General features: G+C 38.9%; 1 protein-coding gene across 4 annotated transcripts in view; it reads left to right on the top strand.

Annotated features, from left to right (window-relative positions):
* CUNH8orf34 (chromosome unknown C8orf34 homolog) overlaps positions 1-21,140 on the top strand; it is a 394,342-nt gene that overhangs the window by 61,341 nt on the left and 311,861 nt on the right. For all 4 annotated transcript variants that reach the window (XM_028770071.1, XM_028770080.1, XM_028770076.1 and 1 more), the window contains exon 2: positions 17,361-17,508. In XM_028770071.1, the coding sequence (XP_028625904.1) occupies positions 17,361-17,508 (148 nt within the window). The remainder of the gene's footprint in view (positions 1-17,360; positions 17,509-21,140) is intronic.

Below are 21,140 nucleotides of genomic sequence, written 5' to 3'. Positions count from 1 at the left end.
ACACAGATGTACACAGTACATCTTCAAGTAACCAGACAGCCTGCCCCTGGCTTCTGCTTTGTGGTTTAATGAGAATGTTCTCTGCTTTCCTTGCACTAGAAGCCTTGGAATTTTTGGTTGTAGAGTGTGATCGTTGTCATCTGTACCCAACCACATTCCATTCCTTATTCTTCCAGAGTTTCTCTAAACATTCAGCTCCTTGACGATGCTGTTCATTCTTTCCTGTGCTATACCCTTTGTTATTTATATAGAGCTTTTGGTTCTGGAGGTTCAGCCAGTAATGATGTAGGCATATTACACTTTATTAACAGACCAACGAACAATACACCTTGAACTTGTCATATGAATATTACAGAACCATATTGTTCATTGAGAAATTGTAGTTTTTATCAAGTCATTCATCAAAATCTAATGAAAGCATGTGTACAGAGGTCAGGACATGCCTTTTGTGAGCAGGAATATTCAGCGTCTCTAGGTTAGAATTGTGTTACCTACAGTTACCAGTGCTACCACTATGCTTTTCTTTTCATTTAGTGCTTGGGGTCTGTGGACTTGTGTCCATTCTACAGGGAAAACACCCTATTCCTGAACTTCCTCCTGCATCAATGTGCTTTTTCACTTTCAATAACCTAGAGAATATATGGTATTAGAAAGTTGCAGACTTCCGGTCTGGGCCAGAGCATAGAGCAGGTCACAGGCGGCAGCTCCATACCCAACCTCAGAAAACTGAGAGAAACAGGGACTCCCAGGAGCTTGAACTCACACAGCATCCCAGGTAAAAATGAATCACCCATGATGCCTGCTGTTAGAAGTTCTAATCCAGATGTGCCAGAAGCCAGGACCCTCGCCCTTACCCTCACCCCCTACCTTTCCTCATCTGCACAATGTGCTCTGAAGCTTGGCAACTGCAAGATCCTGCTTGGCAACTGCAGATAGACTTAAAGCAGTGTACTATATCTTCTGAAGAATAGCAGGGAGACCATAACTCAAGAAGTGTACCATATCTTCTGAAGAATAGCAGGTTGCGGTCCTCCTCGCCCCCACGAATAACTAGGAACCGCCAGTCGGGTCAAGTGGCGCCCAGATGTGGGTCTCGAGGCACGGACCCCTCTGGACAGACCCTCATTGAGAGGACGCGCACACGACATCAAGATTGAGTGAGACAGAGATCGTCGCCCACGACCTGTCGTCCTCGGAACCAGGTTGATTCTGCCATCAAGAAAATGGTTGAAGTTCATTACCATCAGCTAAAAATTGAAGAGGAGCCAGAAGTGACTCCACAGGAGACTGACACAACTGCCAGCTCCCCTGCCTCCCCCTACGGTCGACCCCTAGACTTCCACGCCCTCCAGAAGGGTTCCTGGAATGCCTGGCTTTGCCCTCGTTTCTCTTGCTAGAGAGCTTGGCCTCTTGATCACCCCAACAAAAATTGGCTTTTTCCTAAACCAAGGCCACCCTTGATATGGCCGCTAACATTGGGGAGCCTTCCTTTATGACAATATTACACCCCAAACGGACAAATGGTTGGTAACTTGAACATTTACAAGGGACTAGGATGGCCGTGTGTTAGCCCAATGATGGGATTATTGTAGGTCCACTTCCCAGGGGCCCACCCAATGCAGCCGAAAAGGAGTGCATGGTGCTGGGAGTGGGTGCAGCCTACATGGTCTAAGACAGGGCTCTCACCCTCCTTTCACCCGCCTCGGGGTCCCTTGATGTTGCCAATTGTCGACAGCCTAAAGCCTCCGACCATCGATGTGACTCATCTCACATCAATGTTTTGGGGTTGTGAACTTGTCTAAGACCCCCCATAATTAGACATCCAAATTCAAAACTCACATAGTTGGGATTGATCATAAGACGCCTTCTCTAACTAAACAGAGAAGGGGGAGATGCCAGAAGCCAGGACCCTCGCCCTTACCCTCACCCCCTACCTTTCCCCACCTGCACAATGTCCCCTGAAGCTTGGCAACTGCAAGATCCTGCTTGGGAACTGCAGATAGACTCAAAGCAGTGTACCATATCTTCTGAAGAATAGCAGGGAGACCATAACTCAAGCAGTGTACCATATCTTCTGAAGAATAGCAGATAGATCATAATTCAAGGCAGTGTACTGTATAGACCATGACATGTTTCAAGGCACAGGCCAAGAAGATTCTGTACTTTCCACCACCTGGCCCCTCTTACCTCCTCCCCTTGTAAAACATGTTATAAAAAAGCATTTCATGTTCAAAAAAAAATTAAATAAAAAAAGGAAGTTGCTAACATGTATGAAATATTTATACCCATGATGGGGCTTTTCTTTTCATGCAGATACAGGACTATATGCCTGAACAGTCATTTTACTTTAGCACATGGTGCTCTGCAAAATGTATATCTTCCTTTAAAATATAGGTGCAAATATAAATAGTAATGGAAACTTGGATTTTAATTGTTCTAGTGAATTTTTTTAAGGATCAGTGTTTGTGTGTGTGTGTGTGTGTGTGTGTGTGAGAGAGAGAGAGAGAGAGAGAGAGAGAGACATTAGCTTAACAATTGCTCCAGAAAATGAGTTTGAGAACAACCTTTTCATGTCTTGTGATGGGATAGTTTTGAGGCATATTGGTGTCACTATTTAATGAGATAGTTTGAAGTGCATTGCTGTGACTGTGATGACACAGTGCAAGGTATATTGATGTGGCTATATGGTGGGATGGTTTGGGGCATCTTGGTGTGACCTCTTGTTTACCATAGTCTGGTAGAATTCAGTCATGTAAATTCCTGTTTCAGAGGTTGTTTGTTGGTAGATTCTTATTGTTGCTTCAATTTCTTTGCTCATCATAGATCTATTTTTGTTGTTTCTATGCTTCAGGATTAATTTTGGTAGTTCACATGTGCCAGGAAATTATATATTTCCTTAAGAGCGTCTAATGTATTGCAATATAAATTTTTACATGTCTAATGTGCTCTGCATTCCAGTGGTATCTTTCATAATATTTTTTGAGAAAGTTGTCTCCCTCTTTTAATTTCGAGATTTTTCTGTCTCTGTGTTTTTTGTTTCTTTTGGTTAGTTTGGCTGATAGTTTGCCAATTTGATTGGCCCTTAGAAAAAAATTAACTCTTTGTCTCACTGATTATATTTCTTTTAGTTTGTTTTTGTTACTTTCCGTTATGATTGTCATTATTTCTTCTTTTTTTCTGCTTATTTTATATTTGGCTTGTTCCTGCCTTTTAGAACTTGAGGTTCAACTACATAATTTACTAGACATCTCTTTGATTATCAGTTAGACATTTATAGCGTTAAATTTTATTGTTGTTGTTGTTGTTCATTTCTTTGTTTTGTTTTGTTTTCATTTGCTCTTGGGAAATTTAAGTTCCCCTCCCAGCAATTTTTCTCGTGAAGCTGTTTTAAAATGGACATAGTTTTATCATCAAGGGGCAGCTTCCATGGCTTAACTATTTCCTAAACTGAATTTTGAAAGGTCAAAATCATATGGCAACCACTTATGATTTATCTAGAAAATATGAAACACTTAGGTATAAAAGTTATCAAAAATATATGATCTTTATGATAGAAAGCTGTTGAAATGAACTGTAAAGTTAACTAAACCAGAATTCATAAGGATATCCAAAAATTTGGAGGTAACATCATTATGTACTCCCTAAGTTGGTGTTTATGACTAAGATAGCCCTATCAAATCTCTGAAGATATTATAGGTGTAGTCATAATTGTCTCACAATTTGTATAGAAATATACTAGGATAGAAAAAATAAGTTGTGTTTTGATTTATTTTGTAAAATAGGAAATCATTATGCACAATTTGAAAATGCAAGATATTAGCTAGATATAATAGTCAATGCCTGTTGTACCAGCAGTTTTGAGGCAGAAGAAGATGAATTAAAATGAGTTCCTGGTGAGCCAGGGCTATACAGAGATCTTGAGACTAACCTAGAATATACAGAGAGGTTTTACACAATAGTGTAAACTATTAAGAGAGGATCAGGTCATTGGTGGAGAAACTGACATACTAGTCATTTGAAAAAATGTAAAAAAAGATACATAAATAATAATTCAGTTATTTTTGGCCAAGAAATAAAAGCGATTTGATGTAAGAAACATGGTCAAATGTTGGTACATTAAAAGCTCCAAATGAAAACTGGAATTAAATAGAAAAATCGAACTTTCACCTTTATCCTTGACTCTGTATCGTACACACAATTAACTCTTTATAGGTCATTAAGTTTCACATAAAATATAAAACTGTGAAATTTGGTAAAGAAATGAAAGACATGGAGATAGTCTGTTACAAAGGACACTGAAAGGGTTGATCATAAAAGAAACATTCAAGAAACAGAACCTGATGAAAATGAATATCATCTAAACTATGAGTAGGAGTAGTTTCCCTAATTATTAGATTGGCTAAATAAAGACAGCAGAAGCTAATAGTTGGGCAAATCGTTGGAGGCGGGTTTTTCTAGTACAAGAGGGGAAGTGGAGGACATGATAGAGAAAAATGATCTTTTTGGCCAGGCAGGGGTGAGAAGAGGCAGACACCATGTAGCTCAGCTAGTTCAGGTTAGACCCTGTGGTGGCCTCGGCCACCCACCAGAATAATTCCAACGTATAATAGCTGATGAGCTTAAGACAATAGATTTCAAGCCCAGTGGTTATGACATCTGGTGGATTTAAATATTAAGATGGTCTGGTGTTTTCCATTCTCGTTGATTCAGGTGGGCAAGAGAGAGGGCCCAGCCTTGTGGTGGTCATTAGTGGTTGTAAGAGCCAGCCATAGGGTAGATGGTCTGTGGAACTCTGTGGGTCAAAACTCGCATGGGGACCACGTGGCGGGGCCGGTCAGAGTTGCTGCCGCACGCCCACACACAGACTCTGTCCGGGGAATCGCAGCTCAGTTACATGGGGCGGGGCTGATGTGGTCCCTCTAACCGTGCTTACAGCAGAGAGAGAGAGTCCCGTGGACGCAGACGACTGGGCCGGGGAGAGCGGGGCCCAGCATGTTGGTGGGACATGGGGCGGGTCACGCTTGTGTACTGTGGTCTCGGCTGAGTCTCCCAGGGGCCCCGCGAAGGTGGTGCACAGACCGCTGTTGTAGAGAGGGAGCTCTACGGGCCACTAGAGCGCAGAGAGTGCAGGGACTGGTGAAAAAGGCTTCCCCCCCCCATGAGTTTTCCACTTACACAATGAGTCTAGAATTATAAGAGACATACGGAGATTTATTGACATGGCAATGAGTCTGAATGATGGCATGCTCTCCCAAAAAATGCCAGAAGGGGTTTCCTTATATAGGAAGGGGGAGGGGCCCGGCCAGGGCCTTTAGGTAATTTGTAAATCTTGAGGCAGAGACCTGTTCCCCCGCCCTTTATCTGGACCTAACATGACTCACTGCATGTTACATGAAGACCTCGTGTCAGGTCTCTTGGTTCCGGGGGCATGGCCAAACACCCCAGGATTTCCACAGCCCCACAGAACTCTATGGTAGCTCCATAGCTTCAGACTTTCTCAGGAAAGACTGTTGCTGGCAGTTAGCAAAGCAAGCCAGAGAAACTGGAAGTGCTCTGGGGTAGGGAGAGGGTGGGGAGGCAGAGGTCAGGGGACAACTTGGTAGTGGCTGTTCTCAGAACATAGCCAGGATCTTGGAAAAGTGTTAACTAGCAGGCAGGCAGCTGAACAGCATGGAGTTGAGGGAGACTGGGTTGGTTGTTGGCAGCTGGTGGAAATAGCCTCAAGAGGTTGAGAGAGCTCCGGCAGACGTCTCAAGAATGAACAAGCATGGTTTACTAAAATTACATGCAATATCCATTAAGGGTGTAAAAAGTGAATCCAAGAAAGGGACCAAAATATCCTAAAATCTCACTGTCATGTCAATAAAGCATAATAAACTTTCAAAACAGTCAAAAATTCAGATTAATTAGGAAAGTGGTCAAAATATAGATAGATAGATAGATAGATAGATAGATAGATAGATAGATAGATAGATATTTAACTGGGAAGATATAAAAGATGGCAAATGAGTAGATTGAGAGATCTTTACTGAAATCATTCATCAGTGGAATGCAATTAAAATCATAATGAGCTGTTGTTATAGCCAGAAGAATGAATGTCTAGGGTGCCCACATGCAGCAAAAGTAAATATCAAATTGCATTGGCAATTAGAAAATAGTCTGTCAGTTCTTTTTGGAATTAAGAGTAACTTTTACAAACAACCCCACAATTATAGTATTAGACAGTTAGCCCAGAGAAATACACATTTTCACACAAATACTGTGTGTTTATTATAAAATTATTCACATCTTTTCAAAGTCAACATTCACTAATGGATGAGTGAACACACTCTAACACATCTACACCATGAGTAGTATTCATTAATAAAAACAAATAAGTAATTGGTATACATAACTGCTTGTATGGACATCAAGAAGGCTATGCTAAGTGTAGAAAGGTAACCTTAAAAGAACATGCATAGCATAGTAAAATTACATGATCACATAAATAAATGGAGCATAGTTGCTGGTTGCCAGATCTTTGACATGGGGGAGAGAATGAATGGATGTGACTGTAAAGACAGAATACGAGGAAAACTACTGATTATCACAAAATCATGTGATCATATCTTCAGTATTTGCAATATTTATTCTTAGTTCCAGCACAACAGAATTGAACACACACACACACATGTGCACAAACACACAGGCACACACACATGCATGCACATGTAAGACTCAGGTGAGTCTCAGCTTACCAGGGACCCCCTGAGTGAACCACGTGGAGCTGAGAATCGATGCAAAAAGCAGGAGGAATTTATTGTTCTAAAGCATTGGGGTCATCCTGCACCCAAAGGAGAGGCAGTGCCCCCTTGCAGGGCGTTCAGTAAGCCTTTATACAGTCCTTAGGGCAGTAGCCATTAGGCACAATGTGATTGACAAAAGAGTGTGACTTTGTTAAACTGATTGGTCTTTAGGGAATGAGGTGGCAAGGACTTCCCTTGTCTGTAGGTGGCAAAGGTTGATCTGTCCTGCAGAATGGCCTTTCCCACCCACAGATGGGTTCCCCCTCCTGTGGTCTGAGGAATGTTAATCGGCTTCTCCCTTCCAGGGGAGTAGGTGTCCTTTGACCAAGGAATGTTAATTAGCCTCTCCAATCCAGCAAGTGTCCCATTTCCAAAAGTTCCTGAGCTGACCTGTTTACACACACACAGTCACACACACGCACACGCACACGCACACGCACACGCACACGCACACACGAGTACATGAGTGCATGCAGGACGGTGAAATCTGAATAAAACCTGCAAGCTTGCAGCAATGCCACTTTCCACTTTTGCTGTTATATACTGATTTTACAGTATGCTATGGACAACTGAGTCAATGATGCATTCAAATTCTTTGAAAATTCTTATAAATGCTTAATCATTTTGTGTGCTTCCACTCCAAGTTCAAAGGAATGTAAAAGAATGTGTGTGGGTGGGTGGGGATAAAGTAGAAAGATAAAAGAAAAGGAGCAAGGGGAAAGCATTCCAATGTTTAATTAGATACAGTGAAACATTTTCTGTTTTAAATTGTATTTGCTTAAGAAATGTATTGCTGTCCAAAATACAACAGATTCATTATCACTAAAATCCTAATGCTGCCAAAAATGATGTTGTTAGATTTTAAAATCTAACAAGAGATAAAACACAATCAAAATTATGAATATGTAATCATATCTAAATCTGTGCTAATTTTATAAAATAAAAGTAAAACCATTTTATGGGTTTAATGTACATGAAGAGTAATAATACAAAGTAATAAAATCCAGGTAAGACAAGAAGAATGAAATATACAAAATTGTTACACTTCCCAAGATAACTTATATTTCAATGGAACAAAGGAATCTCTGGCCATCTTTGAGAATGAAGAAATGCCAAGAGTTTTATCTTGTTCCCAGGCATTGGGGGACAAAATTCTTTCCTTGTTATAAGAAGGAATAACAATATTCATTTTCATTGCTGTCTGATCTGTCAGTGGGTAAATATGCCTTATTTATTTATTTACTTAATCAAAGGCAGTTAAGTGTCTGCATGTGCCCTTTATGTATAGCCAATCAGAAACACAATTGACTTGAGACTTTCCATTTCCATCATAAATGAGGACAGGCTTTAGTACTGAGACTTTTAATCTGTTGGTTCTTATACTACAATTGTTAGACACATAATGTTTTGGGGTTTTGTGCTGGAAAACACTTTAGAAAGTTTCCTCATTGGGTGTTAAGTGTATAATTAAAAACAGAGAGTGCCTGTCCTGATGGTATGACAGTAATTTGTATTAGAATATGGTGAAAGGGGTAGGTGTCAGGGTACTGTCTCCAGGTGAGCAGCTCCAAAGGTTGCCTGCAGCTCAATTCTCTGAGAAGTAACTGATAAATAAAGCTGAAAAACTGTTCACTTATCTCGAGAAAAACATCTACAGAGATCAAACTGGCAAACCCTGTGTATTATGTATCCTTTTCCTTGTTATAAACTAAAGGGATTGTCAAGTCCAGTTTGGCCATGGCAGAGATGGTGTGACATGGTTCCCACCCATGGGATAGAGCCAGGTTGACATGGGCCTCCATGAGTATCGATGGTTGCTGTGGGCATAAAGCTTGTGTGTGTGTGTGTGTGTGTGTGTGTGTGTGTGTATAATTTTTAAAATTTCAAGTTGTGTGACTATGTCTCAGAAAAATGGTAAAGGCTGAGATCTTCAAGACAACCCTTAAGGCTGTGAGAAAGAACTCTGAAAATATTGAGTTCAAAAATATATAATTTCTCAACTATATAAAAATATAAGAGTGCAATTTGCTATATGAATTGTATAAAGAGCTTCACAGATCTAAAAGAACTGAGTCAGCTGTACTGTGAACCAGATCTTTCACAGATCGTTCACTAGTTGGGGTCCCTCCCAAATAGTTTATTATCTGTGTTTAACAAAGGCAAACAGATCTCTGAATTCTTTCACACTGTTAAAAGAAATGTGCTTGCTGTCTGTTTTGAAGAACCAAGGGGCTGGGAGTCTGTGGGAAAAATTTAGAGCCCGCCACAGCTGTGGGGCCCCAGAGGGGCTTCCATGCTGTGGCAGGTCCCACATTCGGGAGGAATCTTATGGTTCCAGCGGCTGGAGGCCTTGGCGGTGGCAGGCCCTAATAACACAAGGAAGTCCTTGGTTCCAAAAGGTTTATTGTCATGGCAGATGATAGATGGATCTAGGCGTACCCCCCAAAACTCAGGGCAGTCTTGAGCTATATAGGGAGGGAGAAAGGGGGAGGATTGGGGGAGGATCCGGGGGAGGCATGTTTAATTTGCTCTGCCCTCTGGCCTTCATTAGTATGTAAATCCCTAGGGCCTGAGGCCTATAGCCTGGCCTATGTGACTGAACAATGTAATTCTATGGAGACCATGACTGCTTTTCAGGATCCTGGGTTCTGGGGGCGGTGTGCCAAACTCCTGCCGGTTCTTAAGGCAGAATCCCACCCAGAGTCTGCAGAGTCTCGGGGTTCTAGGCACCTGCTCAACCATGACCCAGGACACCCTTACCCAGTCCCACAGGGGTCTACGGATGTTTATTCATGAGATAATCAAAAGAGAACCTGTGGTAATGACTGAATTGATATGTACATAAAAGAAAGGACTTTTGATCTGCAAGAGATGAGCAACTAGAGAGAGATTTTAGAAAAGCAGAGAAAGCTTTCTCAACAATAACATAGAGAGAGCTATCTGGAAAGCTGTCTGGAGCAGAACATAGACTGTTATTTTGTAACCCATGATTTGACTTCAGGTCATTTGTTTCACCATTCCCAGACACCCCTTCCCTCAGAAACCCCTCTCCAAACTGAGGCTGGTCCTTGGCACAGAAAGACACATTTTTCCGAAACACAGTCCCAAATATATTCATGTGATATGTTATAAATGTTTCTTCTGCTCTTGACAATCAGTGGATGAAGTAGATAATGCCATACTCATTTTAAGGATGAGAAAACTAAGACAAAAATAAACAACTATATGGAATTTGTGCAGCAGGTAAGGAGTCAGGACATGAATCCAGGTGAGACAGCACCCTAGTTCCCCTGTTAATCCACACTATCTTTCCAGGTTCTCATGTAAAGTGTGTGGAGTGACACTCACAACAGAGTGTATCTGTCCGTAGTGGTCCCTTGAAAACATTACACATTTGAACTGCACTTGCCATGGAAATAGAAACATCTAAATTCTTGCCTTAGATCATCATCCCAGAAGGAGGTGCTGGATGTACAGTAGGACATTTCGCCATTATTATGCTAAAAAGAGCACGCTGGTTTTGTTGTTTTTAAAATAAATAATAAAAATAAATAAGTTTGAAATAATTTTTATTCAATGGAGTGATTTTCATTTTATGGGAACATTACATAAATCTGCTGCTTCCGTCATGGACGTATGAAAGTAGTTTATTAGAGTTCTAAACCAACTCACTATTTCTATGAGGAATCAATGTTTTGTACTTGCACAGAGTTATTTTCAAGTGACACTGGAAAATCATATCTAAAACGACGTAAATTGCTTCAATAGAATGCTATGCCAAATGACGTGATTCACTAATGGGAAATTTTTGGATGCTTGAGATGACAGTTTTATCATTTGCCACCTCAGTGTTTATCTAGATAGTCACTTGAAAGCTTCTGATTCTTATAGGAGGGTAGTCTCATAGTACATATTAAATTTTCAAAAATTTATACTGAGAAGACATATTAGATTTGTGATGCTTTTATTGCCTAGCCTGTGTGGTTCTAGAAGTACCCAGGCATGTCCTGTTGTTGATCTGAAAACAATAGTATGGAATTAACAAAACCATGGAAATGTGTGTCACACTTGGCTGATTTGTGAATTTTTTTGTTCAGTTCTTTAATATATAGTGAGTAAATTAATCCATGTAAAACTCTTGCTACCTGTACTTCTTTGGCTTAATAAGTGACTGATTACTAATTTGTTTATAATTTTGTAATTATATTTATGCACAGAAAAAACAACAGTGTACATTTAACCTAGTTCAGTGGCATGTTCTTTGACCTTTGTCTTTTCTAGCTTAGGAACACAAGCCACAGATTTAGGACCCAGGGTGATGCCCACTGAGTGGCTGTGAATCTCATCATATGTGTCATTATAAAGGCTGGTCCTTTGCTCTTCAGCCTGTTGTAGAGGAGCCATTGGGTGAAATTGTGAGGTTCCTTTGGGGTTGGATGCCCCTGCCCAGTGCCTAAGTTCTTAGGCCTTTTCTTAAATAAGGGATTCACTACCTTTTTGGTCTCCTGTTTCTTCAAGATGGAGAGGACAGGGTCACCTTCTTTCCTTTGAGCATCTTATTCTACTGGAAGAGAGCTATTATTTATACTAGTATAAATAATGGTATGTTCATTACTATTGATCACAGCATTCCAATTCAATCTGAGTCCTTACTGGTAAAGAGGGAAGTGGGCTAAGGGTAGTTCAGATATAAAAACCAACCAACCATCCAACCAACCAAAAAATAAATAAATAACCACAAAAAACAAAAACAACAACAACAAAAAACAAAAACAACAACAACAAAAAATGGAGTTCTCCAGTGGCCTGGAAGGGTCTGGTAGGAAAACATTTAAAATGGCTCTTCTCTCAGCATGGAGATTTGTGTACTGCATTTGAACCCCTTTCTGCCAAGCCCAAATCTTATAGATCTGCTTGAATGTATGAGACAAAAAAAATTTCTCCTTACTATGCATCATGTTTTCCAGGTTTCTTTGAAAGAAAGAGAGAGAGAGAGAGAGAGAGAGAGAGAGAGAGAGAGAGAGAGAAAGGGAGAGAAGCAAGAATGTGGGCTATGGTACAAGTAGAAAGAAAATCAAGCCTGATTTATGTGTCAAGTAAATAGGCAAGCATCGTCTAAGGCACAAGTAAGAAAGTGCTATGGTGTACTAGAATAGGAGGGTATGGTATATAGGGCAGATGGAATAGAAAATCATGGCTATGAGGAAGGTAAAATAGGCAAGCCAGGCCTATGGGCTGGGGAGAATAGCTTGCATAGGCTATGTGTAGGTGGAACAGACAAGCATGGGCCCATATGGAACAGGTGGGGAAGGTGACCATGGACGATTGGGCAAGTATAATCCAGTAATGTTCAAGCCATTGGGAACATTACCATCAGTGGTTTCACAAACAATCAAGAATCAAATAGAGATTCACATTTTACGTTAACAATTCAAATGCTCATTTTTGGCCATTAATGAATCATTATTGAATATTAGGTTGGGAAGTAAATATTTCGAGAGTATTATGATCTCAAGTGCAGAACTTAAGGAATCTAATTAAAATTAGAACATTGAAGCATACACAGTCTTAAAATGAATTAATTCAGTCATCAGATCTTAATACCAATTTTAAGAGAACAAATATAGAATTCTACATATGATAATGCACTGTACTCTACTAATATGAAATAATTACAAACATTGAAAAAATATACATGATTGCTACTACCTCTCTGATTAATCCCTAAGGACAAGCTTTCACAATACTGAAAAGGAGAGCAGCATTCAATGGTCCTGCCCAGCTGTAACACCTTGAGCCACAGCAATAAGCAGCCAGGCAAGATAGTCTTAAGACTATAGCAGTGGTGCTCCTACTCTGTCTGTAACTAACAGCTGTCTAATTTAAATCCCAGGCCCATTTGCCAGGAGGAAAATCATGTCTAGTGCTGGACATCTAGCGAAGTGCCTGGACTGCTCATGGATATTAAGAGGAGAACCTCATACCACTACTTTATTAACTCAGTATAATTTCTGGCTGCATTCTAAATACTTATCTTTAAGCCTACAGAGAAGTGTACCTTTTATCCCTCATCAAATGAGGTTCACAGTCTCAATGAATAAATTTACACCACATCCTTTATCTAAGGCTCAGGGAATATGAGGAAGAAATGGAAAATAGATTGTAAGTGCCAAAGGACTGTGGAATCTACTGTGATACTATGTATCCTTTAACTGACAGAGAAGCTTCACCCATGATTCCTCAACAATATGGCTGAGTAATAACAAAAAGAGAACATTAATATCAAAATAAAGTCAATGGAAATATTTCATACATTTATAATATTGCAAATCTGTGTTAATAATAGTGATTATAATGAATAAGATAATAAATAATAATAAATAAATAAGATAAGATATTGCCCATGAATATACCCTATAAATGTTTATAAATTGCAGTAAATATTAAAATGGTGTATCCTTTTAAAAGGCATCACTAAGCATTAAGTCATAAAAGCAAAAACTGTTTCATGTGTCTTGGTAATAACAGAGTTAGTAATAATGAATTCACATGGTCAGAGATAACACATTGAGCTCCAAAGCCAGAGAAGTGCTGTTGCAGATCAAGAGAGGCTGCCATCAGCATCAGAGTTATTGACCCTGGAGATTTCAGGCTACAGCTCAAGAAGCAGCTGGCTATTAATTGTGTGCCTGGAGCTGCTGCAGTTCTTGGGTACTGTTGCTTTCTAACCCAGCCTGCAGTGGAGTTTTCCAGTCTCTGGGAAGCTTCTGCAAGTCTCTTGCTTGCCCTCATTTCTGTCCTCAATTGACTCTGTAGAACAATTTCTTCTGCTTCTCTCTGCTTTCCAAGGCCTCTACAAATTCCTCATTAGGAAACTCTAAACTGGATCAATGAAGGATTGAGTTCTGAGAAACAGTCCCTGCTCCAACACTCTCTACCCAGATTAAGCACTTTGGAAATTACCATAATGCACATTACCGTTATCATCTGCATTTAGTTGATGGGATATTGCACTTACACAGCTAGTAAATAGAATCATTCAGTCATGACTGTGTCTGGACCTCCTATAGTATGCTGTTTATATCAACAGTGTTATCCTTATTAGTAATTATAAATTCAATTACAGACAAGTTTGCTAATGTGTGTTCTAGACTGTGAGTGCAAAGAGGGTCCAAAGTAAAGCAGTATTTGCTCTTTATCAATTCCCTAGGTCCTTCGTCTAAAATACCTACAAATATTTAAATTGTGGGCAGGATGATGTTACTACTTGCATTTTGCTTTTTATTAATAACTACACACTATAATTATCCTGCCAATCCACAAGCATGGGATATTTTTCCATCTTTTGAAATCTTCTTTGATTGTTTTCTTCAGAGACTTGAAGTTCTTGTCATACAGATGTTTCACTTGCTTGGTTAGATTCACACCAAGATATTTTATATTATTTGTGACTATTGTGAAGGATATCATTTCCCTAATTACTTTCTCAGCCTGTTTATCTTTTGAGTAGAGGAAGGCTACTGATTTGTTTGAGTTGATTTCATATCTAGCCACTTTGCTAAAGTTGTTTATCAGGTTTAGGAGTTCCCTGGTGGAAGTTTTGGGGTCACTTAAGTATACTACTATATCATCTGCAAATAGTGAAATTTTGACTTCTTCCTTTCCTATTTGTATCCCTTTGACTTCTTTTTGTTGTCTAATTGCTCTGGCTAGGACTTCCAGTACTATATTGAATAGGTAGGGGGAGAGTGGGCAGCCTTGCCTAGTCTCTTATTTTAGTGGGATTGCTTCAAGTTTCCCTCCATTTAGTTTGATGCTGGCTACTGGTTTACTGTATGGTTAGGTATGGGCCTTGAATTCCTGATCTTTCCAGACTTTTATCATGAAGGGATGTTGAATTTTGTCAAATGCTTTCTCAGCATCTAGTGAGATGGTCATGTGGTTGTTTATTTTGAGTTTGTTTATATAGTGGATTACATTGATGGATTATTTCACAGGGCCTTTCATACCAGGATTCTTACACTAATGGCAATGGTTATATATAGATCATTACCTGAAGATATTCAACCTAATAGTTGAGACTGGCTTAGTGTTCTCAAATACTTCCCCTTATGTTGAATGAACTTTGTGGACTAAACAGCAATCAATTCCCACTTTGCATTTGACATTCTACCTGAACAATTCTATTCTCACTTCCAAAATCCATTAGATCCTTGGTTGCATTTCTGTGTATCTACAACCTCGTGGTTGAAAAAAACTGGTCTTCAATCGCCAGGAACTCCTTTGAAATGATTTAAGTATTCCTGTATAGAAAAGGAATTTCTACAAGTTCAAAGTCCTCAAGATTATTTAAATGCAAAATGTCTGGACACATACCCTGGGAAGCAAAGTAACCTTTCTTGTGTTTGGAATCACCTGAGGATAGACCTTTGACCAAGCAACATACTATACCAAAACCATTAACTGTTTTTATTGCTTATGGTTGAATTCTCCTGCTCCTTTAACCTTATATATTTATTAGTGGGTTAAAAGTGTATCCCTGAGATTACTAGATCAATAATACTTTTAAAATAGAGACTACTTGACTGGTCTCCTCTAGAGAATCAGGAATGCTTCAGTTTCTTTTCAAAGAATAAAAATATATACATTTTCTATTTGACTCAAAAGATAGAATTTTAGAAACAAAACCATATGCAATCTCACAGGGTCATAACAGAAAGTTATTGTGGACCTGGGCCATTTTGTCTGACCTAATTTTGCTGTGTCTTAGTGCCCAGTATTTCTGTGACAAGATAAACATTGTTGGTCTTTTCATTCTCCTTTCTCTCCATTGTCTAGTGGTCTTTGTAATGAACAAAAGGTTCAAGCAGAACACTGCACATCTCTTTTCTAAGTGCCAAATTTGAAATGTGAGTTGTGTTTCACTGATGTGCAATTGGAATTTAATTGATCCCAGCACTGTGTTATGAATGCCAATAGAGGAATATCCTCTCTTTAGTTATAGTAATAATAAAGCCTTTTCAATGATGGTGTATTAGTTTGGGTTTTATTGAAGCGAACAGACACCATCACCAAGGCAACTCTTATACGGACAATATTTAATTGGAGCTGGCTTACAGATTCAAAGGTTCAGTCCATTATTATCAAGGTGGGAGCATGACAGTGTCCAGGAAGGCAAGATACAGTAAGAGCTAAGAGTTGTACATCTTCATGTGAAGGCTTCTAGGAGAAGACTGGCTCCCACATGGTTAGGAGGAAGGGCTCATTCCCCATTGCCACAATGACACACCTCCTAATAGTGCTACTCCTTTAGGCCAAGCATAGTCAAAGCACCACAGATGGTAATGCCCACTCGTTTTCCTCATCTTTCTGCATATAAAAAGTATTTCCTTGACAAATACTTTGTATCAGACTACATTCATGAAACAACCTGTCTTGATCTTTGAATTTCCAGCATTAGCTTTCACCTGCTCTGAATTATTCTAACTGTGCCCCTAACAGCAACATGAAATCTTTTCATCTATAAAATCTATATTGTCTCTACGTAGACACTACAGTCACCCCTTGCCCCATCCCAATTCTTTCCCAATTAGCCTCAAAGCTCATTACCCCTAAAGATGGGTTATAATTTCTTAGTTTCTGTCTTCCAAAAGTGACTAAGATTAAAATCTTTTCCTTCATTTAACTATGACTTTTGTTTGCCTTGGGTGGAGGGTTCTGACAGGATTTTGAGATATGACTGGTAGGAATGTTAAGAGAGGAATGTCAGTTCAAGAACTGAGCTAGGGGTCCTGAAACAGCATCCCCATCCTTGTGGTGAGGCAGTTGTTCATGTCTGGCTATCATAACTAACCACAGACTAGAGATTGTCTTTGTTCTTCCTGTCTGAATAAAAATAAAATGTAGATATAATTCCTAGGCAGATTTTGGAATAATTTAAGATATTATTAGAGCAAGTAAAAAGTAAAGAGACTGTTTTGTGGGTAGACACCAAGTCATTGAGGAAAGACAGAGAGGGAAAGGGAGAGGGAGAAAAAGAGGAGAACAAAGAGAGAGGAAGGGAGAGAAAGAAGGGAAGAGAAAAGGGGAGATTTTTGTAAAAATTAATCCTATACTGTTTATAGATTTTGTGAAGCTTATGTGACATTGTTATAGCTAAACAATTTCTTTAATTTCAGCATATTCTTTGGTAATTTCAAGGGAAATTATATATTAACATATTTTAAAAGGTATATTGTTTCTTTAATATTAAGCTTAGTTTCTAATGGGATTCTTTGAGAGAGTAATCTAAGATTTAAATTTTTAGATCATGGTTTAACAAAAATAATTTAGATAACATTTCTAGTATGACTTTGGCTAGTTTTTGCTGTGTTTTGCTTGTGGAACACAAATGGCTTGTTTATCTGTACTACTTTGTCCTCAGAGTGAGAATAGTTTCTTATACCTGCCTAGAAAGATTCTGGGAGAATTTTAATTAGTTGTTCTATGTGGACAGTTGTAGTGCCAAACAATGATGAATGCTCAGGTACTGTTTCTTCTTATTAGATGTAAATGGGTATCTTGTTTTGTCCTTAGGAATTAATGACCAAGTTAATAACTGAGACACCTGACCAACCAATCCCATTTCTCATTGATCACCTTCAATCTAAACAAGGAAACCAAGGACAACTGCAAAGAACTTTGTCAGGGTCAGCGGCTCTCTGGGCAGAAAGTGAGTCATCAGGTAATTGGGGAAAAAAAAAACCCTTTGAATATATATGCTAATTTGGGATACATCTAATACAGTGCTTCTCAACCTGTGATTTGATGCTCCTCAGGGGTCATTTAAGACTATTGGAAGACACAGATATCTACATTATAATTCATAAGAGTAATAAAAATACAATTACGAAGTAGCAACAAACATAATTTTGTGGATGGCGACCACCACGATATATTGTACTAACAAGTCTTAACATTAGGAAGGTTGAGAACCACTGATCTAGCAGAAAATTTTCACAAGTATTTTTAATTATAATATGATAAACATAAAATTTTCAGATATTCTGTGATTACAATTTCATGTTCAATTCTCATGTAAAATAGTCTTGATTTAAATACATTAAAATGTACTGTGCTTCTATGAATGAAAATTAGAGTGTTTTGTTTAATAGAAGTGATTCTGATTTGTAAGAAATTATTTCATTCTGAATAAATTCAAAGAAATCATTCCAAATGTGTGTTTCATTTTGTAAACAACTTGGTTTAAAAACATAGAACTTATTGCTATAGAAAAGTAATGAGACATATCTACAAAATTACTTTTGCTTTTCTCAAAACTATTCTGTATTTTTTTAAACCCTAGTATTATCTATCCTGTATAGTAAATTTAACTTTAGAAATAGTTGAACCCTGGACAACTCTGAACATTGGGAGGTTGGGGGAATTCTTCCAAGTCTACATAGTCTGCTTTCCACATTAAATGAGGAAAACAAGGTAAATGTGGCTTCAATCTTTCAGCACATTGTTCTTCAGCTTTGGGGATTGCTTTGAAATTCTAGTCCCTCCATGGTGTGGACAGATCTGTTTGTGTCAACTTAATACAACATAGAGGCATTTTAGAAGAGGGAATCTAAGTTGAGAAAATTCCCCTACAAAATTGGCTTGTGGGCAACCTGTGGTACATTTTTTTGATTGATGTGGAATGGTCAAGCTCACTATGGGCAGCACTACCCCAGAGTTAATGGCTCTGGGTTCTATAAGGAAACAGGATGAACAACATGAGTAGCAAGCCAGAAAATAGAATTGCATCATGGTTTCTGTTACAGTTCCTTCTTCTGGGTTCTTGATCTCAACTCCTGCCATTAGTAATTGAGTGCTACTGGAAGATTAAGATGAAACAGAGTCTTTCCATCCCAATTTTTTGCTGACCATTCTATGTTAACATTGCAACAGAAACCTTAAATAAGACCTGGCAATTGCATGGTTTCTTAGCTAGGGTTTCTACTGCTGTAAACAGACACCATGGTGAAGGTAACTCTTGTAAAGGACACTTAATTGAGACTGGCTTGTAGGTTTTGAGGTTCAGTTCATTATCATCATGGCAGGAAGCATGGCAGTGTCCAGGCAGGCATGTCACTGGAGGAGCTGAGAGTTTGACATGTTGTTCCAAAGGTTAAACAAGAGAAGACTGTCTTCCAGGAAACTAGGAGGAGGTTCTCAAATGCCATGTCCACAGTGACACACTTCTTCCAACAAGGCCACATTTACTCTGACAAGTCCATACCTCCTAATAGTGCCATGACCTAGGCCAAGCATATTCAAGCCATCACCCATGGGTAACCAATTCTTTGCCTAATTCCCACGGGTATTGGACTGACTAGTCTCTAAATGATTTCTTGGGATGCTACAATGTTACCTTCTCCTTTCACACTCAGGAATTTCAGGAAAGTAGTTTTTGCATTATTATAGTAATCGTTTCTTGATACTATTAAACATCTATACTAAGGAGGGTAGAAAGTGAATATCCTCTGAAGAGAGTGGACATTGATGGTGATGATGTCTACATAAAAGTTATACTCCGTAAATAAGAAACTACAACATGAATTTTACGCTACGAAGCAGAGAACTCTTGTGCTTTATCCCCTTTTGGCATCATGTCCATTGGTTTATATAAGTCAGTGGGTTTATTGCCAAATGTTTTGGTTTCAATATGCTAAGATGGTACCCACCTTGTGACAAAAGATCTGTCAAGTTCTAGAAGCTCGCAAGGCTATACCTTATAAATAGTTTCATTTATAGGAACAGTAGTACATAAAACTCTGAATGATTTATCAATGCACATTTAGCTTTCAATGTCTGTGTGCCAGAAGCCCATGCATGGCTTAGCCAACTTTATTCAGCTTCACTAGACAAGTCAAACTGTTGGCTAGGTTACATGCTCATCTGGATACTGAGCTACAGAAGAACATATTTCCAAGCCCATTTGTCTTGTTGGCAAACAAACTCTCACAGGACATGACTGAGTGTCTTATTTCCTTCTTGGCTTTTAGCTTGAATTTTTTCTTAGCTTCTAGATACAAGTAGAGTTCACTGCTACATGACTCTTACATTTTGGCAGATTACTGCTTCCAAGTCAAGAAATCCACTCAAATGGGGTTTCTACAACGTAATGATTACAATGTAATTGTGGCATTATCTCAGCACCTTTACTATATTGTGCTTGACAGAAAAGAATCAACAGTCCTTTTTTTATTCAAGAAAAGGAAATATTATAGGTCTTGGTTAATCATTACTATGTTACTCTTCCAGATTTCTTAGAATTCATATTCCGACAAGTATTTGTTGACTTTTCTTGGACAGGGTAGAAGAAGGGAGTAGATTATTATAGTTACTGGCTTACTAACTTAATGATATGAAACATGAAACAAAATTTCCAGTGAAAAGTAGAGGCTGAATTCCTATTGGTGAACTTTAACATTTGTGGACCATCTTTGTAAGCAATACTAGCAGGCATTTGAACATGATTCGGACTCTCGGGTCTGGGTCAAAGAAGCAGGCTCAGAAATGGGACTCGTCCAGTATCAAAGGAACAATCATTCAACCCATAGCAAGTAAAGAATAGAGAATGGTATGCTAAATTATGTCACAAAAGGGAAGTCATGGAAGATGATCACTGTCATATTATTCTGTGTGCTTTAAATTGTGTTGTTTATCAAGATGTAAGATTTCTTGTTGAAGAAAAGAGATGGAAATTAGATAGAAGAAGTAAGCGACCCATAGAGTCACTAAATTGAGTTGGAGTTACTAATTAGTCATGATTAAAACTTGTAGAAACCACTAGAGAGATGTTCTCCAGCAGAGCACAAAATTGAAAGGACTCACTGAGACAGGTAGATGTGCTACTAGTACCAGGGTAGAAGGTGGTACACAAATTCTGTACAAGATTTGGGAATATTGATGAACAAAATATGCACATAGCTAAATATAAATTCTTGCATAAAACATAGCACCTGTGTATGGGAACAGACTTCTCCATAGAACCCCAGTCTGATAATTAAAAACCTATGAGAGATTGATGTGGCTAAAATCAAGAGAAACAGGATTCTAGCTGTGCTGAAAGGTAGTGTGTAACTTTAGTTCATTTTTTTCTATTGCCTGTAGCTTTTGCTACCCAGCCTAGTGTTCCTGGTATGTTGTACTCTCATATCCACCCAGATCAAAGGATTTAAGAAACACACACACACACACACACACACACACACACACACACACACACACCATTTATTCTCAAAATACCTTGGCTAGTAATGATTGGACATACCTAATTCTAACTCCTGCTACCCCTTTGGCCATTTCCCAGAGTACTTTCTTGTC

The sequence above is a fragment of the Grammomys surdaster genome, unplaced genomic scaffold (assembly GCF_004785775.1).
Source record: "Grammomys surdaster isolate TR1022 unplaced genomic scaffold, NIH_TR_1.0 64, whole genome shotgun sequence".
Lineage (NCBI taxonomy): Eukaryota > Metazoa > Chordata > Mammalia > Rodentia > Muridae > Grammomys > Grammomys surdaster.
This window is presented reverse-complemented; position numbering and strand designations above follow the sequence as displayed.